Source organism: Elephas maximus, chromosome 25, assembly GCF_024166365.1.
Source record: "Elephas maximus indicus isolate mEleMax1 chromosome 25, mEleMax1 primary haplotype, whole genome shotgun sequence".
Lineage (NCBI taxonomy): Eukaryota > Metazoa > Chordata > Mammalia > Proboscidea > Elephantidae > Elephas > Elephas maximus.
Window position 1 is genome coordinate 33,743,240 of NC_064843.1, and position 27,621 is coordinate 33,770,860.

At 36.9% G+C, this 27,621-nt stretch overlaps 1 protein-coding gene across 10 annotated transcripts in view; it reads left to right on the forward strand.

Annotated features, from left to right (window-relative positions):
* Nucleotides 1-8,430: 8,430 nt before the first annotated feature.
* RBM39 (RNA binding motif protein 39) overlaps nt 8,431-27,621 on the forward strand; it is a 28,539-nt gene continuing 9,348 nt past the window's right edge. For 2 of the 10 annotated variants that reach the window (XM_049869036.1, XM_049869042.1), the window contains exons 1-10: nt 8,431-8,767; nt 9,388-9,451; nt 11,215-11,264; nt 15,771-15,965; nt 18,419-18,484; nt 18,582-18,635; nt 20,583-20,700; nt 21,099-21,251; nt 23,129-23,266; nt 25,248-25,313. In XM_049869036.1, coding sequence (XP_049724993.1) covers nt 9,401-9,451; nt 11,215-11,264; nt 15,771-15,965; nt 18,419-18,484; nt 18,582-18,635; nt 20,583-20,700; nt 21,099-21,251; nt 23,129-23,266; nt 25,248-25,313 — 891 coding nt within the window. In that variant the 5' untranslated portion in view covers nt 8,431-8,767; nt 9,388-9,400. Of the gene's footprint in view, nt 8,768-9,387; nt 11,269-14,583; nt 14,660-15,770; nt 15,966-18,418; nt 18,485-18,581; nt 18,636-20,582; nt 20,701-21,098; nt 21,252-23,128; nt 23,267-25,247; nt 25,314-27,621 lie in introns of those variants that run through there. The other 8 variants (XM_049869039.1, XM_049869040.1, XM_049869038.1 and 5 more) reach the window with 8 other exon arrangements.

Consider the following 27,621-nt stretch of genomic DNA (forward strand, 5'->3'; position numbering starts at 1 on the left):
AGATGTTGGAACAAGTCATGCCATCTCTCTGGGCCTCCTCCAGAAAATGATTGCTATGGATCTTTTTTCCAGTTCCAAAAAAGAACGTGTCTATTAGGTAAATCTTTTCGGAGATGCTATGTCATTCTGGATTATTCATTATACAGAGTCATTCGCTCATATCATGGAATTACATGCTTTTCATTCAGAACCACTGTGGGTGGATGCTGCTTTAGCTTGCCAGCCATCATTTTCAAGGTATATCTTCGTCTTGTGATGCCTTGTCAGCAGAATCTTCCTCCCTGTTGCTAGATTTGCTTAAATCTCAGTTCTTCCGCAATGTTATGCTTATTTGCATTTCTTTTTGCTTTGGTTAGCAGACTTTTTTTTTTTTTTTTTTTTAATCAATATTCTGCCTCCTATCTGCCATGCTTTTATCCATTCCTCTAGATGTCAAGTCAGAATATTTTGGGATAAAGTATATTGCTTTCTCTGGTCCTCTGTGCCTGCTTCTACCATTCCTTCACTTTATTTAAAATATTACCTAACTTTGATACTCAATACACGGAAGGTCAGCTCAAATGGACTGGACCAAAAGCAAAGAAGTTTCCGGGATAAACTGAATGCTTCAAAGGTCAGCGGAGCAAGGGCGGGGGTTTGGGGACTATGGCTTCAGGGAACTTCTAAGTCAATTGGCAAAATAATACTATTATGAAAACATTCTGCATCCCACTTTGAAATGGGGCTCCTGGGGTCTTAAATGCTAACAAGCGGCCATCTAAGATGCATCAATTGGTCTCAACCCACCTGGATCAAAGGAGAATGAAGAACACCAAGGTCACACGACAACTATGAGCCCAAGAGACAGAAAGGGCCACATGAACTAGAGACTTACATCATCCTGAGACCGGAAGAACTAGATGGTGCCCGGCCACAACTGATGACTGCCCTGACAGGGAGCACAACAGAGAACCCCTGAGGGAGCAGGAGATCAGGGGGATGCAGACCCCAAATTCTCATAAAAAGACCAGACTTAATGGTCTGACTGAGACTAGAGTAATCCCGGTGGTCATGGTCCCCAAACCTTCTGTTGGCCCAGGACAGGAACCATTCCCGAAGACAACTCATCAGACATGGAAGAGACTGGACAATGGATTGGAGAGAGATGCTGATGAAGAGTGAGCTACTTGTATCAGGTGGACACTTGAGACTGTGTTGGCATCACCTGTCTGGAGGGGAGACGGGAGGGTAGAGAGGGTTAGAAACTGGCAAAACTGTCACGAAAGGAGAGACTGGAAGGGCTGAATCATTAGGGGGAGAGTAAGTGGGAGTATGGAGTAAGGTATATATAAGCTTATATGTGACAAACTGACTTGATTTGTAAACGTTCACTTAAAGCTCAACAAAAATTATTAAAAAAAAAATTACCTAACTTGTATGCATTTGTCAAAACTCATCTATAGATACATTTACAATTTGTACATTTTATCATATGTAAAATTTGCCTCTCTAAAAAAGAATTGTGAATAATTATTAAACTCTAGTCAAGAATGTGCTATGTTGAAGTGTTTTGGGTGAAGCGTACTGATGTTTACAACTTACTTGGAAAAGCGTACAAAAGTTGAAATTGATGGATGGACAGAGGGATAGACAGGTTTGTGGTAAAGGGATAAAAAAAAAAGCAAACATTTATAAAAAGTTAATTGTAAAATAGGTGTATGTATATATTTTCAACTTTTCTATTTAAAAATTTTCATAATAAAATGTTGAAAAAAAATACTCCTTAGTTGCTCTGACAACTTATGTCAATCAGCTCCTTCCAGAAGCAGATTCTGTGATCACTTCTATCACCGTCTGATCACTTCAATTTTCTTCAGTGAATTTATATAACAGATTTAGAGGAATAAATGGGATAATGTATACAAACTAGTTTATGAACTGTGAGGTGGTATATAAATATGTTACTGTTTATACTATGATGTTCAAGGTACTGTGCTCATGCAAAATCTTATTAGCACTATACAAGACAGTATCTTAAATACAGTTTTGTGTTTTTTCAGGTGTTTTCTTTTGTACTCATGAATTGTCTCACATATTCTGAAGCTACTAACTAAGCACTTATTGAACGGTAAACTTGAAAAAGACTTTTAAATTATATTTTAAGCTATAGTGTATAGAATTTTTTCATTTTTACAGGCAGACCCAGGTTACAGGCAAGATCTGTTCCTGTGTCTTTAAGGCGAATTCGTAGGTAAGTTAGAATAGGTGCATACGGTTCGTGTTTAGCCTTAGGTGTACTTTATTTAGTGCAAGAAAAGGCTTGAAGCCTTTGCAATGATTTAAAAGCTGCATGTGCTGCAAGTGAAGGTGATTACGACGAAGAACTTGTCAGGAGTAGGGGCCGGCTCAATTCTTTCAGAGGGAGGGCAGATTTACATAGCGTTAAAGAGCAAGTGAGAAAAAAAAGACCAAATCCATTGCTGTCCAGTCAATTCATAACCTGGACTGCCTGTATTTTCAATCTAAAATGATGTTTTAGGCAATCCTTTTGCCCATGGAGTATATAAATGAGCTGCATTGTCACCTTATTTTTGAGTGCTCTTAGTTTCTTGTTTGTTTTAACTATGAGGAGTTCAAAACATTATTTTTCAACTAAATTTGAACTATGGAAGAACATCAATTTTTGCTTCCCCCTCTAGCTCACACAGGATCTTAAGAAATTATACCCTGAGTTTGAGGCCGGGATTCTTTGACAGTGATCCCAGGCAAAGTTATTCGGAGAGTTGCAGCCCATGGTATCAACCTCAAATAAACGGCTAGAGGTGGACCTCTGAAGCATCTTCTCAAGGACTGACCATTCATAAAATGATGCAAATTCCTTTGGGACATGTTACTAGAATGCCCTTGAGATTGTAGCCGATAGATGGACAAATATTTGAAACCAATGTCAAATTCAATGAGTCAGATTCAGCAGATTGATGACTGAATCAGGTACTTACAGAACAAGGATGGGGAATGACAAAATTTCATCTACCCAAATCAAGCAAAGTTCAAAAAGATCATAAAAGAATTAGATAAGGGCTTAATTTGAAATCAGAGTATGCGGATGGTAAAAATAATTCCATCTGTATAAAATGGGCTTGTTGTCCATGTATGAGTTTTATGAACAATTTTTGGTTACTTGCATTTAAAAAATTGATACTAAGATTAGACAAGTGTATTTCTAATCCAGTTTTCCTTAAGACTTTATAATTCTTATAAATGTTTTTGTTTTATATATTTATGGTTCTAACTAGAATTTTAAAATCATCTTCACTTTTTCCATTAATATTCAGTTAAATTCAAATTGAATAGATAAAGCTTAGTGATTAAAGAAAAAAAAAAGACTGACTGATTCCATCAGTGGCTCAAAAAGAATTGCTATAGTCTACCAGCTAGACTACAGGTCTTTGATCCAGGTTAAAAACTCTGGCCAAGAAGCAACCTGGTCCTCTGAGATAGTGTCTGAATTCTCCTGGGATATTAATTTCAAATTTTTTGACATAATAAGACCCTTTTCTTAATAAGTGTTTTTATTTAGGGATTGCCTAAATCTAAATACAGAAATGAAGTCTTACTGCTTGCATATTAAACTGAGGAATAATTTGTAATATCTGTATTTAAATTGTAATATTTAAGAAAACTTATTGTATTAGATATTCTATTTAAAATGTGGAGTCCCTGGGTGGCACAAATGGGTAAGCACTCCACTACTAGCTGAAAAGTTGGCAGTTCAAACCCACCCAGAGGTGCTTCAGACCACAGGCCTGGTGATCTGCTTCTGAAAGGTCACAGCCTCGAATACCCTATGGAGCAGTTCTACTCTGCACGCATGGGGTGGCAACAGCAACTAACAACGATTAAAATGTGCAATTGACCCTCACTGCAGCAAGGGAGAATGAAGAAAACTAAGACACAAGGGAAAGATTAGTCCAAAGGACTAATGGACCACAACTACCACAGGCTCCACAAGACTGAGTCCAGCACAAGTAGATGGCACCCATCTACCACCACCGACTGCTCTGACAGGGATCCCAATACAGGGTCCTAGACAGAGCTGGAGAAAAACGTAGAACAAAATTCTAACTCACAAAAAAAGACCAGGCTCTCTGGTCTGACAGAGACTGGAGAAACCCCGAGAGTTTTTAACTCAGTATTGAAGTCTTTTAACTCAGTACTGAAATCACTTCTGAGGTTTACCCTTCAGCCAAAGATTAGACAGGCTCATAAAACAAAATAAGACTAAATGGGCACACCAGCCCAGGGGCAAGGACGAGAAGGTAGGAGAGGACAGGTAAGCTGGCAATGGGGAACCCAAGGTTGAGAAGGGGAGAGTGTTGACATGTTGTGGGATTGGCAACCAATGTCACAAAACAATATGTGTATTGTTTAATGAGAACATAATTTGTTCTGTAAACCATCTAAAGCACGATAAAAAAATGTACAGTTAAGTAATTGACTTGATACTTGTGATTTCAAATGGAAAAGTATAAGACCCATTGTAAGGTAATAAACAATATTAGAATATTTTATGAAAATTTAAGGCTCATTATATTTCTGACTTTAATTTCTTAGATTTAGAAGACTTGTTTCCATATGTGGAAAGGTTTTAAAGTACTCAAAAATTATTAAAATACATTAAATTGGTAAATGCATACTAAAATTGAGAAAATTTGTCTACCTTAAAAGGGACTGATTTTTAAAAAAAATTTTATTGTGCTTTAAGTGAAAGTTTACAAACTGAGTCAGTCTCTCATACAAAAATTTATATACACCTTGCTATATACTCCTAATTGCTCTCCCCCTAATGAGACAGCCCGTTCCTTCCCTCCACTCTTCTAACCCCCTTTGCCCTCTTATCTCCCCTCCAGATAGGAGATGCCAACATAGACTCAAGCGTCTACTTGATCCAAGAAGCTCACTCTTCACCAGCATCTTTTTCTATCCCATTGTCCAGTCCAATCCAATCCCTCTCTGAATAGTTGGCTTTGGGAATGGTTCCTGTCCTGGGCTAACAGAAGGTCTGGGGGCCATGAACACTGGGGTCCTTCTAGTCTCAACCAAACCATTAAGTCTGGTCTTTTTATGAGAATTTGGGATCTGCATCCCACTACTCTCCTGCTCCCTCAGGGGTTCTCTGTTGTGTTCCCTGTCAGGGCAGTCAGCGGTTATAGCCGGGCCCCATCTAGTTCTTCTGGTCTCAGGCTGATCTAGTCTCTAGTTTATGTGGGCCTTTCTGTCTCTTGGGCTCGTAATTACCTTGTGTCCTTGGTGTTCTTCATTCTCCTTTGATCCAGGTGGATGCATCCTTCGCTCCGTCTTAGATGGCCACTTGCTAGCCTTTAAGACCCCAGACGCTGCTCTCCCAAGTGGGATGCAGAATGTTTTCTTAATAGATTTTATTATGCCAATTGACTCAGATGTCCCCTGAAACTGTGGCCCCCAAATCCCTGCCAAAAGGGACTGATTTTTTTGAAGGTTTATTCTATTCAAGTTGAATTTAACTCAGTATTAATGGGAAAAGTAAAAGTGATTTTAAAATTCTAGCTAGATTCATAAATAGAACAAAAACATTTGTAAGAATCGTAAGTCTTAAGGAAAACTGGATTAAAAATACACTTACTCGTGTAATTTCAACATTAATTTTTAAAATCCAAGCAACCAGAAATAGTTTGCTGTCCATAAAACTCATACCAAACGAAACCCACTGCCATTGAGTCAATTTCCACTTATAGCGACCCTATAGGGTGGAGTTGAGTCCCAGTGGCATAGTGGTTAAAGAGCTTGGCTGCTAACCAAAAGGTCAGCAGTTTGAATGACAAGCTGCTCCTTGGAAATCCTATGGGGCTGTTCTACTCTGTCCTATACCAAAAACCAAATCCACTGCCATTGAGACAACTCACAGCGACCCTAAAGGACAGAGTAGAACTGCTCCAGAAGGTTTCCAAAGAGCAGCTTGTCATTCGAACTGCTGACCTTTTGGTTAGCAGCCTGAGCGCTTAACTGCTGTGTCACCAGGTCTCCTTTTAAAGTTATACATGGGCATCCAAAAATTCACATTTAGCTGGTTGAATGGACACGAAAATAGAATGGAGAGAAGGAGTGTGCTGTCTCATCAGGGGGAGAGTAACTAGTAGCGTATAGCAAGGTGCATATAAATTTTGGTATGAGAGACTGACTTGATTTGTAAACTTTCACTTAAAGTTCAGTAAAAACTAAAAAAAAGAACAAAAAAATTCACATTTAATCTTTAGCTAAATTCTGTAAATATAATATGCGATACCTCCTGCACCCTAGGTCCTGTGGTTTTGCTGTGGCCTTCTGAGATATAAAACAAAATAATATTCCTGATGGTGCTGATGATTTTACTGAACTATTTTTTGCTGCAAATGACTTGAGAACAAAATGACGAAAGAGGAATTAATTTATTTAGAAAGTCCATGACCCGACAGAGTGAGGGTGATTTTGCAAAGTGAATGAAAAGCCTACAATGTTTTTAAATATTAAAACAAAAACAAACAAAAAAAAAACTTTTATTTTGGATACTTAATTTTCTGGCTGGAATTTCTTGTATGCTAAATCTACAAGTTGACTCTGATGGCCCTTGAACAAAAAACAATTTAAGGGATTCAATTGAGTGGCTGACTTGGAGCTTAAATTATTCATCTTCCCAAATAAAAAGTCTAGAGGCTAAGGTATTTCGGTTTGTCATGTTTCCAAACAAACTAAAAAAATTAAGAAAGGCCACCTTTATGTTTTGATATTTGCAGAATAAACCCGTCACAATACTGGAATTATCACCACCACAACCAGTTGCCATCCCATGGATTCTGACTCACAGGAGTTCCTGGGTGGTACAAATAGTTAATGTGCCCAGAGGCTAACTGAAAGTTTGGAGGTTCAAGTCTATCCAGAGGTACCTGGGAAGAAAGACCTGGAGACCTACTTTCAAAAAAATTAGCCGTTTAAAATCCTACGGAGCAAGTTCTACTCTGTTCTTTTCTACACATGGGGCAGTCATGGGTTGGAATGACTGGACTGGCAATTGGTATCCTCCTACTGGGTCTTCATTCAACGTTTATGGAGAGTACACTGGTTTGGGCAAGGGACTAAGCCCTGGGAATTTAGTAGTGGTGTTAAAGGCCTTAGTAGGCTTTAAGGAGCTTACCCAAAAATCCAAACCCCTTGCCATTGACTCCAACTCATATCGACCCAGTAAGACAGAGTAGAATTATACCCTTAAGGGTTTTCAAGGAGCGGCTTGTTAGCATCAGAGCTCTTAACCACTAGACCATCAAGGCTCGTTAAAGACCTTAGCTTAATATTAGCTAATATTACCCCGTTTCGTAAGAGATGAAAAATCTGCTCTGAGAGGTTAACTTACGTGTCCAAAGTCACAGTGTTGTAACACAGAAAACCACGATCTTATTTCAAATCTTTGCCCTTGATCATTAAGCTTTTAAGTGTTAACAAACTTCTCTTGCATTTTTGAAGACATCGAGGTTTTTTTTTTTACTTTTTTTATTTAGGGGGAAAAAGGAAAAAACTCTATAGCCAATGACTTGTCCTTTCCTTCTCTTTCACAGAACAAGTGGCGAGTTTCTACTCTCTGCCAGGCATTTAGGGTCGAGGAGCCAAGTCCGATGGAAAAGAGAACATTTTTTTAGAAACAATAGTAATCCTGACATAAATCGAGGCCGGATTATAGTTTGGGGGAGTGTAGACACAAAGCTAACTCATTGCTAAGGGGTATCAAACTTGTGTTTTTCACCTGCTCTTCGCCTTTCTCCACTCCTGCCAGGAGTTTTTCGAATCTCGCTATGTGCCTAGTCTACTGGCTCCAAAAGGCAGGGACATCTAATTTTTAGTCTACACCATTGGCCCGTACCCCTGTCCAGTCTCTTCTTCTATGCCTTCTCTCTTCTATGCTTTTCCCTTCGTCTTCACCTGCATCATCTGAATATGATCGTTTTATCCCATCGCCATATGGTTAGGTTCCCTTATTGCGACCTTGACAACCACCTGGGTGGGAAGCTCGGAGGAGAGGAGGGAAATCAGCTCTGAGGGGGAAACCTCAGAGGCGGTACCACGAAGAGGCGGTGACCGCCGAGGTCCATTCAGCGTGGATTTTTCTAAGAGATTGACAGGAAACGCACCAACTGCCTTTGCCTTAGCGACTTGCGCCGTCTCGCGAGATTGGACGTCTATAGGGCGGGGGAGTCAAAGGCGGCATTTCTGTGTGGGGGATGGGAACTTCTGTGGCGCAATCATTGCGCTAGATTGGGCCATCGTCGCTGGGGTGGGGGAGCCCGCGGCGGCATAGTTAGATCTCGCGATATTTCGGATGCTCTGGCCTGATACTTATAGAACTTCTCGCGAGAGCCCGTGCTGAAGGCTCCGGCGTCCCCGTGTGTTTGTGTGTATGTGTATTGGTGAATGTGAGTACGGGGAAGCAGCGGCCGCCATTTCAGGGAGCTTGTCGACGCTGTCGCAGGGGTGGATCCTGAGCTGCCACAGCCGCTGTCCTGCTCTTCCGCACGGGCTCATATAACCCCACTTTTTTTTTTTAGATCCGCTCGGGCCTCGCCGCCCTCGGAGCCCGAAATTCGGGCTGGGCGGTATCGCGGCCTGGGCCTAGCGGCTTAACATTAGCAACAGCAGCGGTAGCAGCGGCGGCGGCAGCAGTAGCAGCTGCAGAAGACAATCTTTCCCGAATACGAGCCCCACAGGCGCTCGAAAGTCCTCACAGGTAAGGGGGCGCTGGGGACCTGCTTTTTGCCAGAGCTTTCCTAGCGTTTGATTCTTTTCTGTGCTAAAGGGGCACCCCTTAGGCGGCCTTTAGTGACGGGAGGGGTGCTCTCGAGAAATGGGCCGCGTTTCAGCGACCGCGCCCTTGGTTTTCGATTGTGTCGAGGCAGGATTCTTGTGGGAGCAGGAACCCCAGAGAGGTCTCCGGGCAGATGGCGACCTGCCCTTTCGAGGCTTGGGCTTGCCGCGACCTCCCAACATGGCGCCAGCCGAGCGCCTCCTTGGCACTCAACCCCTCCCAACCGAGGGAGTTTCCTTTTGCCCCTAATATGGCAGCGCGGGTTTTGCGCGGAGAGGTGCTGTGCCAAGCTCCTTTGCGCGAGACTTCAAGGTACTGCTTTTTGGAGTTTATTGTAAGCTTTTTTGCCGGACATTGAAGTCTTTTATTTTCCTGCATTTGGTGTAAGAGGCGTTTCAGGTTTACTTACATAAGCCAAATCGATTAAGTGCGTCTTGCCACTATAGTCTATGGCTTTTGAAGGCTTTTCTGGAGTTTTGGAGGATGTCGGGTAAGCAAAATTGAAAAACATTACTTATAAATTGTCTTTTTTTTTTTTATAGGCGTTTGGAGAAAATGGCAGACGATATTGATATTGAAGCAATGCTTGAGGCTCCTTACAAGAAGGTGAGAAAAAACATGTCGATGAGGTTTATATATTTCTTATTTAGCATATTCACGAAACTACTGCTGAAATGTAAACTAACCTCCCCGGAGCCCTCTTGATTTACCTTATCAGAGATGCATTACGTGTAACTTACAAAAGTAAATATATGATATTGATGTAATAATATTGTGCAGTAGTTTCACTTCAGTGTGATGAATAAATGCCCATCTATCTCTCTTTGTAGACTTGCCTAACGATATCTCACCTCTACTCCCATGAATTCACCTTTGATTCCAGTGTGAACTGTCAATCATAAGGTAGTAATTGAGTGACTTATCGCTGTACCGTGGTCCCCTAGGTAAAATGACTCAACTAAGAATTACCAGCTCCAGTTTGGTATAGCAAAAAGGTGAATGTAGTGGTTTGGGAAAATAGCAGGGGTCCAAGAATCACAAAGCATAACCAGTCTGTGGCAAGTAAACTTTAAATAACTCTTAACAGAAGAAATGGGTGAGATTTGAATTTTTTTTTTTTAATGTAAGACTGGTGATAGTAAATCTTAAAACAGGCAGGTAACTATCTGCTGAGTTAAAAATTACTAAAATTCTTGGATCCCTGAATAGAATTTTTTTTTTTTAAGCGAAAAGAGGCAGTATCACAGTTTAGAGTCACTTATTGACTGTTTTACTGTTCTCTATATTGTTTTATTTTTTAAATTAGGCCCTGCCATAATATTTCACACTAAAAACTACAAAGGAATTATTTTGGCTAATATTTAGTCTTTGACCCATTTCAGTATAGCAGTAAAAGTAAACTGTCTTTTCATTCTTTCACCAGTTGGTGGTGAAAATAGCAGTATGCATGCATTATCACTGGTGTCAGAAACTGTAAACTTTGTAAGTTAGCAGTTATGCTCCTGTAACTGATGTAATTAAACTTTAAAATAAACATTGCACTAAACCTTTTAAAAATAATACATTTGTTTTGGAGTGTGTAGCACGACCATGTGGTACCAATTTGGATGAATTCTTGGTAGTTTTTATGTAATTTTATAATGCTTAGACTCTTGAAGAGCTACTCTATTTTAATGTTAAGATTCTTGTGTCTTAGTTTAACATGGATGTAATTCCATGTAAACAGGTATGGAAATAGGAAATGTTTAGGCTGGACTGGTGGATTATTAATTGACTTTCTTGGGTTCTTGGGAGTCAACATTACTAAAGCAGTGTGAATCCCTGTTTGCTTCAGGGCGAGATGTGTGACAGAGGTGGCATCAAGCTCTTACAGTCCCAACCCTCCAACGGAAATGGGCGAAGATCTCAGGAATGGCATCGGTCACAGGAAATCGATAGTGGCTGGCTGCTAGCATGGCCACTTGGGGCTTAGGCAGAAATAGAGCCATGGTACTGACCAAAGGGACCATAGCACATGGAATAAAACTCAAAAGAGGACTTCATTCATGTTTTATAGAAATTTTATTTAACCACTTCAACAATGTAAATGTGGATAACTTAATATCTAAGATATATAAGAAAATAACTAAAATTTAACCTGTTAATATGCAGAGCTTTTTATTTTTGTATTTTGATGATTTAACTGTAAGCAACAAAGTGGTTAAACACATATCCATCTAAATTTTTTTATAGCCTTCCATGTCAAACTATAACTAAGTAATTAGTTTTAAAATTGTTTTGTATTTTCTTATTCCTGTTCCCTTTACCCTTTGACAACTTGAAATGTTTCCACTTCGTCCTCATGATGTTCTTCTATCAACCCTGCTTAGGATGAGAACAAGTTGAGCAGTGCTAACGGCCATGAAGAACGTAGCAAAAAGTGAGTTATAAAAATGGGACATGGCGGGGGGTGAACTTTCTGTGATTGGGATTTTATGTTCTATTCTGTGTCTAAAGCATCAAACTAAGGTTTTCTTCTGAAGCTCTTTTTTTTTGGCCTCTTTTGGAAAAGTGGTTCTTTACCTTTTGGGACAGGAAGCTCTTTGAGGATGTAAAACTATGGGCTCTTTCCTAGATATTTGGACATGGTTTTAGGGGCCTTCTGGACACCTTCGCCCCAGTCCATCCATGACAATCTAGTTAAGTTCCTATACTGGAGCTTCTCTTGGTAACTTGGCTTAATATTTGAAGATGTTATTAATAAAACTATCATATCCATTGGATTTAAAAGGAGTAAGAAAAGTTAAATTAGAAAAGGTAATAACCAGGCCAGTGAAAGCAATTTGCCCTAAATCACTGAAGGAGCCAGACCTATGAGTCATTTCTGCTCCTTGCTGCTTAAAGGCCCATTTTGTGGTAAAGCTTAAGACTCAAATTTATGTTATGTTTCTGTCATATAACTTTCATTGTCTTAATGCTTTCTAAACTTGAATAAGCCTAATACTGTGAGAACGGAGTTTTAAAAAATTAAGAATGCTTGTGCAATTTATTTGGGTTAGGGTGGTAACCCAGGATATGAAATCTCTGCTATAGGCTGATACAGAACACAACATATAAAAAATATGTAACAGTTTAAACCAGGTCCACTTTAAAAGTTTGGATCCTGTCAATTTTTGAAGTTTATTTTCAGCTCTAAGATAATGATTCTCATTTCATGTGGTCATTTTACAGGTATTAAATTGTGTTATTAGCCTGTGTTTGTGATTACATACTAAAACATTTTGTCATGTTCGTGACCCCATGATACCATAATGAAAAATGGTGATAAAGTAGCTACTTGGTTCCTTTTGGCTCTGTTCCTACTAAGAGCTCAGAGTGCTTCATAATACGCTACCTCATGCGTTTTCACAACTGTGTTACGTAGATTGATATAATTTCATAAAATAGGTGAGAAAATTGTTGAATCAGATCACTCAGGGCTTGCTAAGCCAATATTACTTTTAAAATTCCCTTAAAACTAATAACATGGTAGCAGTAGGTTAAAGATGATAAGATTTGTAGAAAATGCCTGTTTTTTTAGCACAAGCTTTGGTAGGAGTCTGAACAGTTTCTCACCAGTCATAAGTGGACGTGGGAATCAGCTTAGGTTTCTTCTTGAGTTGTGGTTGTGGTGTGAGGGTATCAACCAATTGCAGGATTTATGTCACCTGGTTTTACCTTTTTACAAAGTAAGAGTTTCATGTTTTCTATTTTGCAATTCTGTAGTCAAAAGGAAACGTAGGAAGAGGCATCCATATAGATTGAAAGTTACCCAATTTAGGTGTCAGGCCGTAATGGGTGAATAAAGATTTCACCCTAAGTTCCAAAATGATGAGGACGTATATACTTTTGGGCTTAGGCTTTGCTTCTTTGTCGTACCATTTTTAGATGTCACTCATTGCCTCTCACATCACTTTCAGTTTATGCTTCAGCTTATACTGTTTTCATTCTGCGTCTAAGCTCAAGACGACTAAACTTTCTCAATCATACAAGAAAATTGAGTAATAAGGTCTAGATGAGTGATGTTCAGTGGCCTTTATCTAATATAAATAGCCTTAAGGGACTGCAGAGAATTGGCAGTTGGCCTTAGGACTCTCTTTAAGGGGAAGAGCCTTTCAAAATACTCCCAACTACAATCTAGTAGTCTTTTAAAACATAGAACATATTTTTGTCAGACTTCTTAATTATAGTTGATTAAATATCTTGTTCAGTCGGGAACTTTTCACTCATTTTTCTGAAGGGAATTTATCTTTCAAATTCTCTAGAAAAAAGGTTATATTTAAGGATAGATAAGATATAAAACAACTGAAATGTTCTGCCTGTGCTTTAGTTTTCAGAATATAGTAAGCCTTAACCAAAGGTGCCCTGTTGAATTTTTGGTTTTAAACTTCATTGTCTTAAGAGCCATTGTCTTAAAAGTTTTGGGATATAGTTTTTAAGGTAGTAAGAAAATGCACATTCTGAGAAATTGAGAGTTGACTGTACCTGGAGGAAATGTTTTATATTTAAAAATAGTAATTGTGATTCTAAACACATATACTTGATTGTATCCCAGTAATAGTAAAAGGAACTCAGTTTAATATGACACGAATTGGTTGCCAGTTAGCCTCCTTTTGAAAAGGTACAACCCTGAGTTTGGCAAGACCCCAAAACTTGAAATATATGGGCTTGCCTTCATGGGAATATTATTTGTTAGTATAACCAGTTTTACAGATGCTAAACCAGCATCCCTTCAGTTAAGCTCTTGAGGGAATTACTCAAGGACAGCAATAAAATGACATCAATTAAAATATATTGGCTACTGTGGTGTGGATTTTCTATAAATTTTGGAATAAATGACTTTTCTGTTTTTTTCTTATTTTCCAGAATGCTTTGCATTTAAAATTTAGATCTTCTTACATGGAAGAGGTCAAATCCAGTTATAGCAAAACACCTTTACAGCAGAGGCCATATAACCAAAAAGTCCAAAGGCCCAGCCCAGTGGACCATTTACTTCAATGATGTTCAGTACAAAATTCCACTGCCACTAAAGACTTTGGAAAGTCCCTTTTAAGTTGTAACAGGATTTGACTATTAGTGTGGATTTCGATAACTCCTCTCTAGTTAAACTATGTGTTCTTTGAAGGTGGAATTTGTTATAGAGAAGTATACTGATTTCTTGCACCTTTAAGTTTTTTTACTGGTCTTTTATGCAGAGCATTAATTTTTGAATGTTTTAGTATGCTGTTGTAGTATTCAAGCTGTCTTTTTACCTGTCTGGGGTTGCCTTCAGATGTGGGTGGGGATTCATTTATAAAAAGTTGTAGGAAGATCTTACATTAAAATTAGCTATCCAATTTTCAAGTCCTTTCTTTTGGCAGAGTAAGTTTTGGGGTCTGTAACATGATAAATAGGTTGGCTGCCTCTCTGCTATGGGCCATTTATGAGCAGAGCAAAAACTTCACTTGTTCATCTTTATTTGTGAAGGATGGAGTCACTTTTTACATTTTCCCCCTGATTGAATTGATTAAATTTAGGACTTGAGTTTAGTTGCTCAGAATTCTTTAGCCTAAGAGATTGTGTCAGGTTTTTCAGGCAGCAAAGTTAGAATGTTACCTGTTGCCCTTCTGGGCATTGCTTTGATGATTTCTATATGAATGATGAGTGTAGCCTAATATTCTGTCATGTGCTACCTAGCATATAAATTTCTGACAGTCAGGTGGATTATCTTGAAATTTTAGACAAAGTTTCTGCCTCCTTGGAAAGCTCTACATCTCCTTGTGATTGGAGTGTGGGTTTCAAGATTCCAGAAGGTGGGTGTCTTCATTTTCTATTTTCAATGCACTCTAAGATGACCTGCTTACAGGTTCTCTGAGGCAGACCTCACTTGCTCTTTTGCTAACTTTGATAAGGACTAAACAGTTAATTAAACTTCCAAATAATGATACAGCGTCAAAATGGTTTAATGGTCATTAACATTTTAGTGGAATAAATCTTTTGAAATGTCTTAATTTATATTGAAATATCTGAAGGCACCTCTAAAATTTGGGTGATAAAGCAGAGGTACAGAGTATAATATTTAATTATGAAATAAATGGATGGTATACAGGAAAATACAGAAATGAATAGAAAGATATGATTGGCTTTTTTACGTTTCGGAGTTTGAGATTTTCTAAAGATCTGTAAAGGTGTGGATCCTTGTTTTTGATTGCACCCCACAGACTTGTAAAAAAGTAGTTTAAAAACGGCATACTCCATTTTCTGGTGTAATCATAAATTTAAACTATTTGAAATAGTCATGTTAAAGTTTAGGAACTCTCAAAATGCATTTTACTGCATTCGTTTTTAGGGTTCTTTGTCATTACTTGTAATTTTGTCTGTGAAACCAAAATGTTGATGATTAGATGGCCCTTTGAAAGTATAAAACATTCTTGCATTTAAATTGGGTCAAAATTGGCTTACTTAGGAGAAATTACTGTATTTAATAAACTTTTGTACACGAACTAGTATGTAAAATATGAGCATATTGTAACTGATTTTATTACCTTGTAGATTATATAATATTTCTTGGCCTGTTGTATGACTGGTTGAACTTTTTATATAAAAGTTTAGGTTTTGATCTTTAGCTACCAACAAGTCATGCTCCTTGTTAAAGCCGCAGTGGACTCCCAGGAGATTATTACAGTCTCTGTTCTTAGGGGATCTCTCAAATAATTCCTTGCCAACTGACTGTTTTCCAGTAGTAAAGGCAAAAGCTGGGTGTTGATTACTATACGTAGGAATTTTTTCTTAAGTATGATTATGTACCATTGTAAGATAGTAAAAATAGCAGAATTTACAAAAGGATAAAAAAATTTCTGACCACAAAAGGAAGCACATCTTGATGGGTTCTTAAAGTAGCAGAATAATGGTATTTTCTTCTTCTCAGGAGGAAAAAAAGCAAAAGCAGAAGCCGGAGTCATGAACGAAAGAGAAGCAAAAGTAAGGAACGGAAACGAAGTAGAGATAGAGAAAGGAAAAAGAGCAAAAGCCGTGAAAGAAAGCGAAGTAGAAGCAAAGAAAGGAGACGGAGCCGCTCAAGAAGCCGAGATCGCAGATTCAGAGGCCGCTACAGAAGTCCTTAGTATGTAGCTAAAATAATGATGACTTTGTTTTGAGGGTCATTCTCTGGTTATCCAAATAGCAACTCACAAGAGATTTGAATTGCGAAATTGTATATTGAGTATATTTGGTTAAAAAGTAATTGAGTAAGGATATCAGCATTGAAAAGACATAGTAAGATGAAAATACATAGAACTTTTATTTCTCTGAAACTTAATTTGTTACTCCACCTAAAAATATTGAATACCAGTCCAAACTAGATTTAAAACAAAAAAAAACTTGGTACATTGTAGTGCCGAATACTTGAGAATGCTAAAGGTGTGTGAGCTATTATGGTATTTTTTACTGAACGTATATTTAATAAGTTTTAAAGCTCAGGTAGATACTCTGTTACAAATAAATGGTCAACAGTAAATTTTGAAGGTGTGTGTCTGGCTATTTCAACCGAAATGTCACACTCTTCATAGGGTCCCTGTGAGTCAGAATTGACAACAGTGGATTTGGTTTTTGTTTTTAATGCATTTATTGTACCTTGATACGGTACTTTTCTGGGCTCATCAGACGTTAAGATTCTTCAATTTTAAGATAAACCAAAAAGTGCTTAGAAAATTCAGTGTGGAAATTTTAAATTTAAGTTACTTGGAAACCAGATAGTACAAAACCACAAGTTCATAATAGTCACAAACAACTGAGTCCCTTGGAAAGAGCCTGCCTACAGACTTAACAGGGATTGAATACTGCAGTCCTTAGTGCTTTGTAGTGTTCTTTTCCCTTAGCATGTACTGTTGTAACTATTTGGGATATATTAAAATGAACACTTCTGATGTAAATTTGAATGGTTTAAGAACATGGAATTCGAAAACAAAACAGACTTGAATCAGTCACTTGGGCAGGTTACTTAAACTTCTAAGCTTTTGTTTACCTCATCTTTTAAGAGGGAAACATTTGGCAGATAAGCTGCTAATGAGAAGAGAATATAAATAAAGTACTGGTATTGATGAAATGTTTACTGGTATTGATAACACTTTGAGTTTTGAGCCCAGCTCTTTAATTTTTAACATAAAAAGGGTTGAACTCAAACTTTTCTAGGTTCCTCTTAGTGGTTTATTTCATAAACTTTTAGAGGTGAAAAAGAACCCAATGTTATTTCAGTTCACATGTTGTATTAGAAAATTCTTTGCTTTTTAACAAAAATACAAAGATTTACTGCATTCTTAAAATGGAATTGTATTAAATCTTTTTACCAGAATGAACTAAATGGGGAAGGGGGATTAAATGGTAAACTCAATAGTATTAGGTATGTTGAGTGAAAGATACCTGAGGTCTGTCTGCCTGTGATCCGGGTCTGGTTTTATTTTAAGATGGTTTAGTTACTATATTTGATTTCTTGTGATTTTTACTATGGTGCCTGTAACTGAGACCATCTTGATGTTGTTAATTTAGGGGGAAAGAAAATAGCTTACAGATACTTGTTTGAACTTCTAATTTAGCCCATAAATGTATATTCTTAATTATTTTTAGTCTAAAAGGCAAAAGACCTGTTTAATATAAAATAATTTTATTTGAAGCTGCTTAGGGTTGTAGGTAGGTGTAAAGTTTATGAAAACTAATACAGATGTGGATCACAGACAGCTAAACATTTATTTTCATTTTGCTACCCTTATGGAATGGATAGCAGGATGAGCACTAAGGGACATCTGACTTGTCCCTTTAAACTTAGTCTGGGCTTTAAAAATAAAAAGGCGCAAAAACTATTGGTGTGTTACAAAGCTACCTTTGTGATTTCTTTTGAAAATACCCTTTTAGTTATTCATTTTAAATCCTAAAGAAGTTTTTCTGAAGAATTTGCAAACTATTTTCACATCGTTAGTGTGAAATACTTTGCCACAATAAACTGAAGTATAGTGCTAAATTTGCTGTCATGTAGTCTCTAAGACTTCCTAAGTGGAAGAATCCAAATTTCATGACTATGTAAAGAATTACCTTCCCAGAATTTAAAAAAGAAGCCCCTAAAACAAAAAATCATGAATATTGTTTGTGTGTGTACATACACACACGTGTATATTCCTGAGAAAGGACCTGCCTGGATACACACCAAGTTGTTAATCCTAGTTACTACTGGTGTGAGAGTGGATTTTTACTTTAATGTTTAAATTTTTTAAACTTCAAGAATATATTCATAAACGTGTAACTTAAAGAAAAGACTATAGACTGAAATTGGGTGTGAGCATTTTCAGAATCTTAAAATTTTTGAGGCTGTAACCTTTGGTCTTGGCACCTCTCAGTGGTCCAGGATGGATAAATATAATGGCAGCTTGCTTGGGATAGAGTTAACAAAAAAGTCTCGTTTCCTTTTAAATTGATATGGAAAAGATAAGCAGCCTGAAAAATGTTAAACCTGCTGGAGAGCGCATGAACGCGATCATAGCAAGACCCTAAACCTGTAACTAGTGTAATTTTGTGTTTCCTTTTTAGCTCCGGACCAAAATTTAACAGTGCCATCCGAGGAAAGATTGGGTTGCCTCATAGCATCAAATTAAGGTTTTTAAACATACTTCTGAATTGTTTAAATTGTTTTTCAAGGAATTAATGTGATGTACTTGTTTGGGTAACTTCTGAAACTTTTTTAACTTTGCAGCAGACGACGTTCCCGAAGCAAAAGTCCATTCAGAAAAGACAAGAGCCCTGTGAGGTAGTTGTTGTCCTTGTTTCTTTTCTTTACACCTTTCAGCTTTTATAAAACTTCTGTAATGTATGGTGTTGCTAAAGTTAATTACGGTTATTTGGACTGTACAAAGTCTTTTTTTTCTGTTTATTTAAAAATTTGGCTTTCTTTAGTACTACTGTTAAATCAGTGTGGATTTCCACTACATTTTCAGTAGTTCAAAAAGAAAAATATCTTTAACTAAAAATGAAAAAATTTAATTTTAATGTGTAGATACTGTATGTGGTCTTATTTCCCTTTTATGTTTAAGTTTTTTGTAATAGATGCTAAAAACTGTAAGGAGCCTTGATGGCTCAGTGATTAAGAGCTTGGCCGCTAAACCAAAAGGTAGGTTGGCAGTTCAAATCCACTACTTGCTCCTTGGAAACTCCATGGGGCAGTTCTACTTTGTCCTATAGGGTTGCTATGAGTCAGAATTGACTCAATGGCAGCAAGTTTGGGTTTTGGGGGGTTGCGCAGTGGTTAAGCGCTTAGCTATTATCTGAGAGATGAGAAGTTCAAACCCACCAGCTGCCCCACGGGAGAAAGATGTGGCAGTCTGCTTCCGTAAAGATTATAGGCTTGGAAACCTTGTGGGGCAGTTCTGCTCTGTCCTATAGGGTGGCTTTGAGTTGGAGATGACTCAGTGGCAGTGGGTTTGGTGGTTTTGGTGGTACAGTGGTTACATGCTTAGCCGAAAGATTGGCAGTTCAAAACTACCAGCTGCTCTGTAGGAGAAAAGACCCGGCCATCTGCTCCAGTAAAGATTACAGCCTAGGAAACTCTATGGGGCAGCTCTACTCTGTCCTGTAGAGTTACTGTGAGTCGAAATCATAACACACAACAGCAGCATAAAAAACATAAAATAGACTTAACTTTGGAATTAATGAATTATTACTTGAATTAGCCACATGTAGGAAAAACATTTTAACAGACATGAGTTCTAGCATTTGGCCTACTTTCCTGAGAAAAAGTATTTAATTTCTAAAATTTTGCTTAAATTGGTTTTTTTTTTTTAAAGCATTGCTCTTAAGTTCTTGAATGTTGAATTCTCTTGCTCTTAAATAGAACGTAAAATTTATTTTTCCAGGCTGCCATTTTGGCTCAGGGAATATTTCTGTCATGTATTGGCATTATTCTTTACCAACATTTCTGGCTTCCCTTGAAGGGCATCTTTTTATCTTTGAGTATTTGGTATGTTCTAATTATACTGTAGGATTCTAGGATTTGGTGGAAAGATTTATGATTTTAAAAGCTCTCTTTGTTAACAAATATTGAGGCTTTTAACTCTAGTTTTCTCTCGTAAGAAAAATCCTTTTAGATCTCATTTCCTGGATATAGTCCAGGTTTTTTTTTTTTTTTTCCTTATTTTGCAGTAATCCTTTTAATACTAGCTTTGGATTTCTCAAGGGGGTATATCATTATTTTGTAGGTGGAGTATGGTATTTATTTGCTTTCAAATAAACGTCCAGAACATGATAGGCTTTATTCACTACAAGAGCATGTCTAGGCATACATCTTAATTTTATCTTATGGTTTTATAATTTTGTTGTGGGGAGGCATCCCAGTTTTCAGTGACCACATATTCTGCTGATTCTTAGTTCTACAGTTTGGCATATGTGGCTAGTTAGGGGTTATTTTGTTAGGAACATTATTGTACTTTCAGACTCTTGCCATTTACTGTTCTGAAGAAATTAACATTTTGAAGATTTTGGGACCAGTGGATTTTTGTACTGAGAGTGTGGAAGATAGGATCATAAACATATAGTAAACTATCATTTGCTAATAATAGGAATTTAGTCACATTGAATTATTTCATAGACATTTATATAAATCTTTGTGAAGTTGGGTTTTAGAATAGTTTTGATAGTTTATTCTGTTTACTGAAAATGTATTTAAAAAAGAATAAAATTTTGTATTATTCATTTCTTTTAGGGAGCCTATTGATAATTTAACTCCTGAGGAAAGAGATGCAAGGACTGTTTTCTGCATGCAGCTGGCAGCAAGGATTCGGCCAAGGGATTTGGAAGAGTTTTTCTCTACAGTAGGAAAGGTAATCGTAGTCTATTTAGGAAGGACAGAAAAATGGATGTTGTATGCAAGATCTTAATAACTGTCAGTAAAGCAGATAAAAATGAGAAAACATCTAAACACCCAAATCTTTTATTTTGATTTAACACTAGCTAGAATTTAGATAGGGAACTTGATTTTGATAACTTCTGTTTTGCATCATGTGGAAGTTAATCGTGTCAGAGTTGACAAATGGTACCACACATTCGTCAAAAGATGTAGTTAGGAAATCAGGTAGGCCTAGACAATTTTAAAAAGGTTTGTAGTGACTTTTTGCTGCATCATTAAGATGCCTCTTAATCGCTTTTTGAAATTATATCTAAGATGGCTTACAGTGGGTGGTTGCAGGAACTGAGAGCTTTGTCTTAAATGTCTTTCCAGGTTCGCGATGTGAGGATGATTTCTGATAGAAATTCAAGACGTTCCAAAGGAATTGCTTATGTGGAGTTTGTCGATGTTAGCTCAGTGCCTCTAGCTATAGGATTAACTGGCCAGCGCGTCTTAGGAGTGCCAATCATAGTACAAGCATCACAGGTAAATTTTCTTTTAATTAAGGATTTGATCATTAAAAATGTTGGTAACTTGTTTGGTGTAGTGTTTTAGGCCTTGCATATATTTATATTACCCTCCCCTTGAGTCAGATGTTCTCAGGGCAACTTTTTTTTTTTTACTTTTCCTTGATAGCTTTGCTATACTGGATTTTCAGTACTACTCTGTGCCATTTTAATATAACCTGTAAATGTCTTTAATGAAAAAACTTGAGGATTTGGTCTGCAATTGTATTGTTTGTGATGATTTATTTAGCAAAGGATAGAAGCGTTTAATGTGCTTTCTCCTTCCCATCTTTCACATTGAATGATTTTGATATTTTTCATAATTTCGCTAGTATTTTCACTATTCTGCAATAAACACTTTCATATGATTTTACATAATGTTGAGTAGTTTCACTGAACAACCACCAGTCTTAGCGTTTCTTGAAATAAGATCTAATTTTGATAATATCTTTTGTTCGAGTTGATCTAAGTCATGATTTATTTACTTTTCTGGTACCTCACAGTAATTTAGTACTGCTTTAGGGAAAAGAAATTAGCATTTTAGATCATTTGAATGAGGAAAAGTTGGGATGTATCATTTTATAGGATATTATACTGTGAAAATATTCTTAAGGATCTCATTCAGTATCAATTTGTATTAAAAGTCACGAGTTTTTATCACTAACAAGTAACTTTTAATTCAAATGGAGAATACAGATTTTATAAAGAGTAGCTTGAGAATTATAAGATAGTCATGTTGGTTGCTTTTCAAACCACAGAAATACTTAACAATTCCTAAGTAATCTTGTTACTTCATCAAATGTATTTATTTTATAAAGTTGTATATAAGCTTTGAAACCAAATCTGACTGAAAATTCCAGTTTCATTGTTAACAAGCTGTATGCAAACATGGCCAAATAACTGGTTAAGCCTATTTTTATCATCATAAAATGAAGATAATGATAGGTCAGATTTAACACATTTTTGTAATGTCCCTGGATGGTGCTAATAGTTAATAACATTTGGCTGTTAAACGGAAGGTTTGAAGTTTGAGTCCCCTGAAAATCGTATGGAGCACAGTTCTGTGCTGATATGCATGGGGTCACCTTGAGTCAGAGTCACTTATGGCAACTTGTACTGGTTGATATTGGGTATTTATCTTGTGATTGTATATAAACTAGATAGGGAACCGCTCATTGCTCAGTTTATTACCTATGATGAAGGGGGACAAACCTAATAGTGTGTAGATTAGAATGAGGAAGGGGTGAGAAGCAGCAAATTAAATAAGGTTTTTCAGTTTATTTAACTTTAACCTTATGTACAGGAGTATTACTCATTGTGTCCATTGTGTCAGTTTGTAACAAGAAAGGGAGCTTGTGTTAGAATGTAAATTGAACACTTATTTTTTTTTGTTGAGATGGTCTTATTGTGGTAAAAATGACAGCTGAACTGAATGCTTAGGTACACAGTTTGATTTATATACTGGCATAAGTGCCTTATTTTCTCAAGCTGGTAACAGTTTGTGAATGACGGCATACCATACTTTGAGTAGCACTGATCTCTAGAGTACAATAATTTTAATGAATATTGAATATATGCGATAGTTCCAAGAAACACTTCTTTCTTACATTTAATACCTTTGCTATCAGCATGCATTTTGAGATTGATGGCATAATGTAGTTTTGAGATTGATCTCATCTTAAGTATGAAATACTGTATGTGGTTGCTTTATGTATGACTTTGCCATATGTTTTTCCTAACCTTCGGCTTTGACATTAGTTGTCGTTAAGCAGACTTAAACAATGAGTGGGATTTAGTCTGTTTACACTATTTGAATTAGCACTGTGTGGTGTGTAATTTGTTCTGTTTTAATTGTAGGCAGAAAAAAACAGAGCTGCAGCAATGGCAAATAATCTTCAAAAGGGAAGCGCTGGACCTATGAGGCTTTATGTGGGCTCGTTACACTTTAACATAACTGAGGATATGCTTCGGGGGATCTTTGAACCTTTTGGAAGAGTGAGTTCAAGTTCTTCAGTGGGTCTGTAATAGGTTTTGATTCTGATAGTTCTCTGTATCTGTTTTGTCATGTTTCTGTGAGATTAATTACTACGAGAGGAGAGGGTGGCTTGGTAGGATTTTTCTGACAGCCTAGATTAAGATAGGTCTGAATTTAGAAGATATCATTTGTAGATGGGTTAAAGTGTTAGTGTAATGCTGCAGTGAAATACATAATGGTTAGAATCAATCACTATGTAATTTACTAAACTGTGCACTTAAAAATGGTTAAAAAAGGTCAAATTTTTAGGTACATGTTTTACTACAATAGAATTTTTTTTAAATATATATTAGCAAAAAAGTTCAGTATGTTTGGAGTAAGAACTTCTGGGGTTTCTTGGGAGACTTAATTGAAGTTTTCAGAGTATGTAGAGCAACTTTTCTTATAATGATTAAATTAAGGAATTAAAGTGTCTCTATTTCTGTCTAGTTGGTCTTTAGACATTTTAGAATAGATATAAGTAGTAGGTTGTACTCTAAAGGATTGATTGTGTGGCAGCAAATAAAAAACTTGGTTTTTGATGTACTTTATTTACTGCCAATCCATTGCACATACTTTTACAATTTTCTTTCACTACTCCACTCAGTACCTTTCTTACCCCATCAAGTGTCAGTCATGGTTTGAGTTAGGGTATTAGTTATAAGGTTCAGGTGCTTATTTATTAATTAGAAACATGGTCTACATACAAAGGGTGCACAAACCACAATTGTAGAGGTTGGTCTGTTAACCACAATATAAATGTACTTTGTAACCATCAAAAGGTAAAGAAATACAATATATGGGTGCTCTACTTTAGTTTTTCATGTTTTCTTCAAGTTTTTTTTTTTAATAACTTTATTGAGATTTCTTACAAATCATACAGTTCACTCAGTTAAAGTACAGTTGAGTGGTTTTTAGTGTATTCAGAGTGGTGCAGCCATCGCCACATCCAATGTCAATTTTGGTTACTCTAATCCTAACATTTTTCTAATTTCTAGCCTGGTATAATTGAGCAGGAGCCCTGGTGATACAGTGGTATTGCTTGGTTGCTAGCCAAAAGGTTGGCAGTTAAAACCTAACCTAGTACCTCTGCAGGAGAAAGACCTGGCAATCTGTTCCCATAAAGATGACAGCCTAAAAGACCAGACTTACAGGTCTGACAGAGACCAGAGAAACCCTAAGAGTATGGCCCTACATACCATTTTAACTCAGTACTGAAGTCACTGCTGAGGTTTAGCCAAAGATTAGACAAGCCAATAAAACAAACAGTAATATACATAGCTCAACCATGTATATGAGACTAAATGGGCACACCAGCCAAGGGGCAAGGATAAGAAGGAAGGGAGGGGACAGGAAAGGTGAACAAATGGAAATGGATTGAGAGGGGAAGAATGTTGACCTGTTGCTGGGTTGGCAACCAGTGTCACAAACAATATGTATACTAATTATTTAGTGAGAAAATGAGAAACTAATTTGCTCTGTAAATGTTAATCTAAAACATAATTTTAAAAAATGAAGTTAAAGTTTACAGCCCAGGAAACCCTATGGGGTAGTTCTGATCTGTCCTGTAGGGTCGTTATGAGTTGGGATCAACTCAACGGCATCTTAACAACAGTATAGTTGAAAATTTATGTTTGGTGTTTTTAGGATAATGGAAAGGAACAAGGATGTTGATTCTTTTTCTGACTCCTGATTGTATTTCTTTATAAAGGACTTTTGATACCCAGAGATTGTTATTGAGGCAAAAGACTAAAATTGTTCAAAATTTTTCCTGCTCCCCCATGTATAACTTCTTGCTGGGGAAGTTTCAGGACTTTACAAGATTATTTTGGGAGGAGGGATTGGGGCAAGTTTTAAATTTTTTGCTGTTAAGGGAAGCATCTTTATTGTTACGAGGTTTTTCTTGATTTTTCAAATCATATATCTCCTTCTTCTGGCTTAAATAATGTTTTTCTATTTTAGATTGAAAGTATCCAGCTCATGATGGATAGTGAAACAGGTCGATCCAAGGGATACGGATTTATTACGGTAAACAATTAAAGGATTAACATTGTGATTTAAAAACCTTTTAAGCAGTATAGTCAAATTGCCTTGATTACTGATTGTGGTTAATATTTTCAAGTCATTGAAATTAGTTTGTAGTTAGTAGCTGCAAATGACACCTGATACCAACTACCCAGAGTTAGGTCTAACTTCACAGGTTAAGGGCAGATTTCCACAAGACTACCTTTACTGAATATACAGCTTTGAGAGGTTCCCAGAGCCACTTACTTCTGACCAACTGGCTGTAGATTCAGGGTTCCCACTATGCCCTAAGGATCAACAATTTGCTAGAATGACTCACAGAACTCATTGAAAGCACTATAGTTACAATTACAGTTTTCTTATAGCAAAAGAACTACAAATCAGACCAGCTAAAAAGAGACTCGTAGGGTGAAGTCTGGGAGGGTCCCAGATTTGAAAATCTGAGTCTACAGGGAGGGGTCATCCTCTCTTCACGTCCAGGTATGTCATCTATCAGGAAAACTCACCGATGATCGATTGAATCATTAGCTGTGTGATTGAATTCCTGCCCCCTTCCCCTTGCATGAGGTCAGGCTAACTTCAAATTTCTAAATCACATGGTTAGCCTGGCAGGCCCCCTTCTTGACTCATGTAGTTACTAAAAACTATCCAGGGGCCCACTGTAAGTCACCCTGTTAAGACAAACATCAGTTGTGGGGGTCCATCATGACACTGATGTCTTAGACACCTGGGACAAAGGCCGACCTCTCTGGATAAAGTTAATTCTTTACTACCTAGTAGCTGTATTAAGTGCCCACCAAACCTGAAAGTTTATTTTACTGTTATCCATGTTTTTATATATGGTTAATTTGGTTGGCCAGCTCTTCATATGATTAAGTTTTACACCAGTCTTTTAACTCCATTGTGATACGTTTATCAATTGAATGAAGGTCTTGTTTTTCTTAATGAAGAAATTTATTTAAAATCATTTTTATATGTATGTACCTCACAACCAAGATGAGAACTGCCTTATTAAATGTGTTTGTGGCTAACCATGGTAGCCCAGTCCAGGTTAGGGAATGAGGTTTCAGCTGGAATAATTGTGAGATACACTCTTTTTAAAAGCAATGCAAATATAATATGACAGCAACTTTGCAAATATACGATCTTACATCTGGAAATAGAAAATATTCTTTGTTAAAAATACAGGTCTCTGTTTGAACCAGGAAATTAGAATTGTTTTGTATCCAAATTTCAGTAAAACATAAGCCTGTTTCTGTAGTGATAGAGAACCTGTTTTAAATTACTAGTTAATAACCGTTACCTACATTTTTTTTTTTTACCTCAGTGTATTGGTGAAAGAAAACAATTATTTATAAAACCATGTCAACAGCACTTTTCTTTCTGTGGTAACTTTATAGTGTGGTGGTTCTTTATTTTTAAAAAAATGATTGCAATCAGGGAGGATGTTTAAAATTAAAACTGAACATTCATATGTGATTTATATTACATTGACTATTTTACTTACTTACCAAAAGTATTTAGTATTTTATGTTGTATGAGGAGGGTGAGTGCTTGCATGTGTGGTCAATGGACATATTTTCATTGAGACTGTAAATGTTGCCAAAAGGATGAGGGCGTATTTCACAGAGCATTTTGTTATAATATGTTAAAATCAACTGTTAGTATAATCTACTGTGACTGTATGTTGTGATCTATATACAGAGCTTTTCTGGACTTGTAAATATAGCTAAACAGGAGCCCTGGTGGTGTAACACTTAAGTGCTTGGTTGCTAACTGATAGGTTGGGGGCTTGAACCCACCCAGCAGGTAGTTCTGCAGGAGAAAGACCTGGCAATCTGCTCCTATAAAGGTTACAACCCAGAAAACCTTGTGGAGCAGTTCTACTCTGTCATAAGAGGGTTACTATGAGTTGGAATCAACTTGACAGCACATAACAACAACATACACAAAGCTAGGCTGTATAAATTTACGTGGTGCATTTGTGTATGTGTTTTTATATATTCTGTTTTGTAATAACTGTCTGCAGTTCCCATCTCAACTGAAAAACAATTAAACCATTACACATTCTGATGACAGATTAAGCTGTGGAATGGGTGGGATACTGTTTCTTTTTTCCTTTAAAGCCAGAGTTGTGTGAATTACAGATTTATTTTTTTCTATGGGCATCCTGGAATTAAAAGAATTTTAGCGATTTTATTGACACTAAATAAAACACGACTCAGTAGTTTTGTGTTAGAAATCACATCTGAATAAACTTTTTACTTTTCTGAATTTTTACATTGGTGAGAAAAGCCCCATTTCAGTTTGT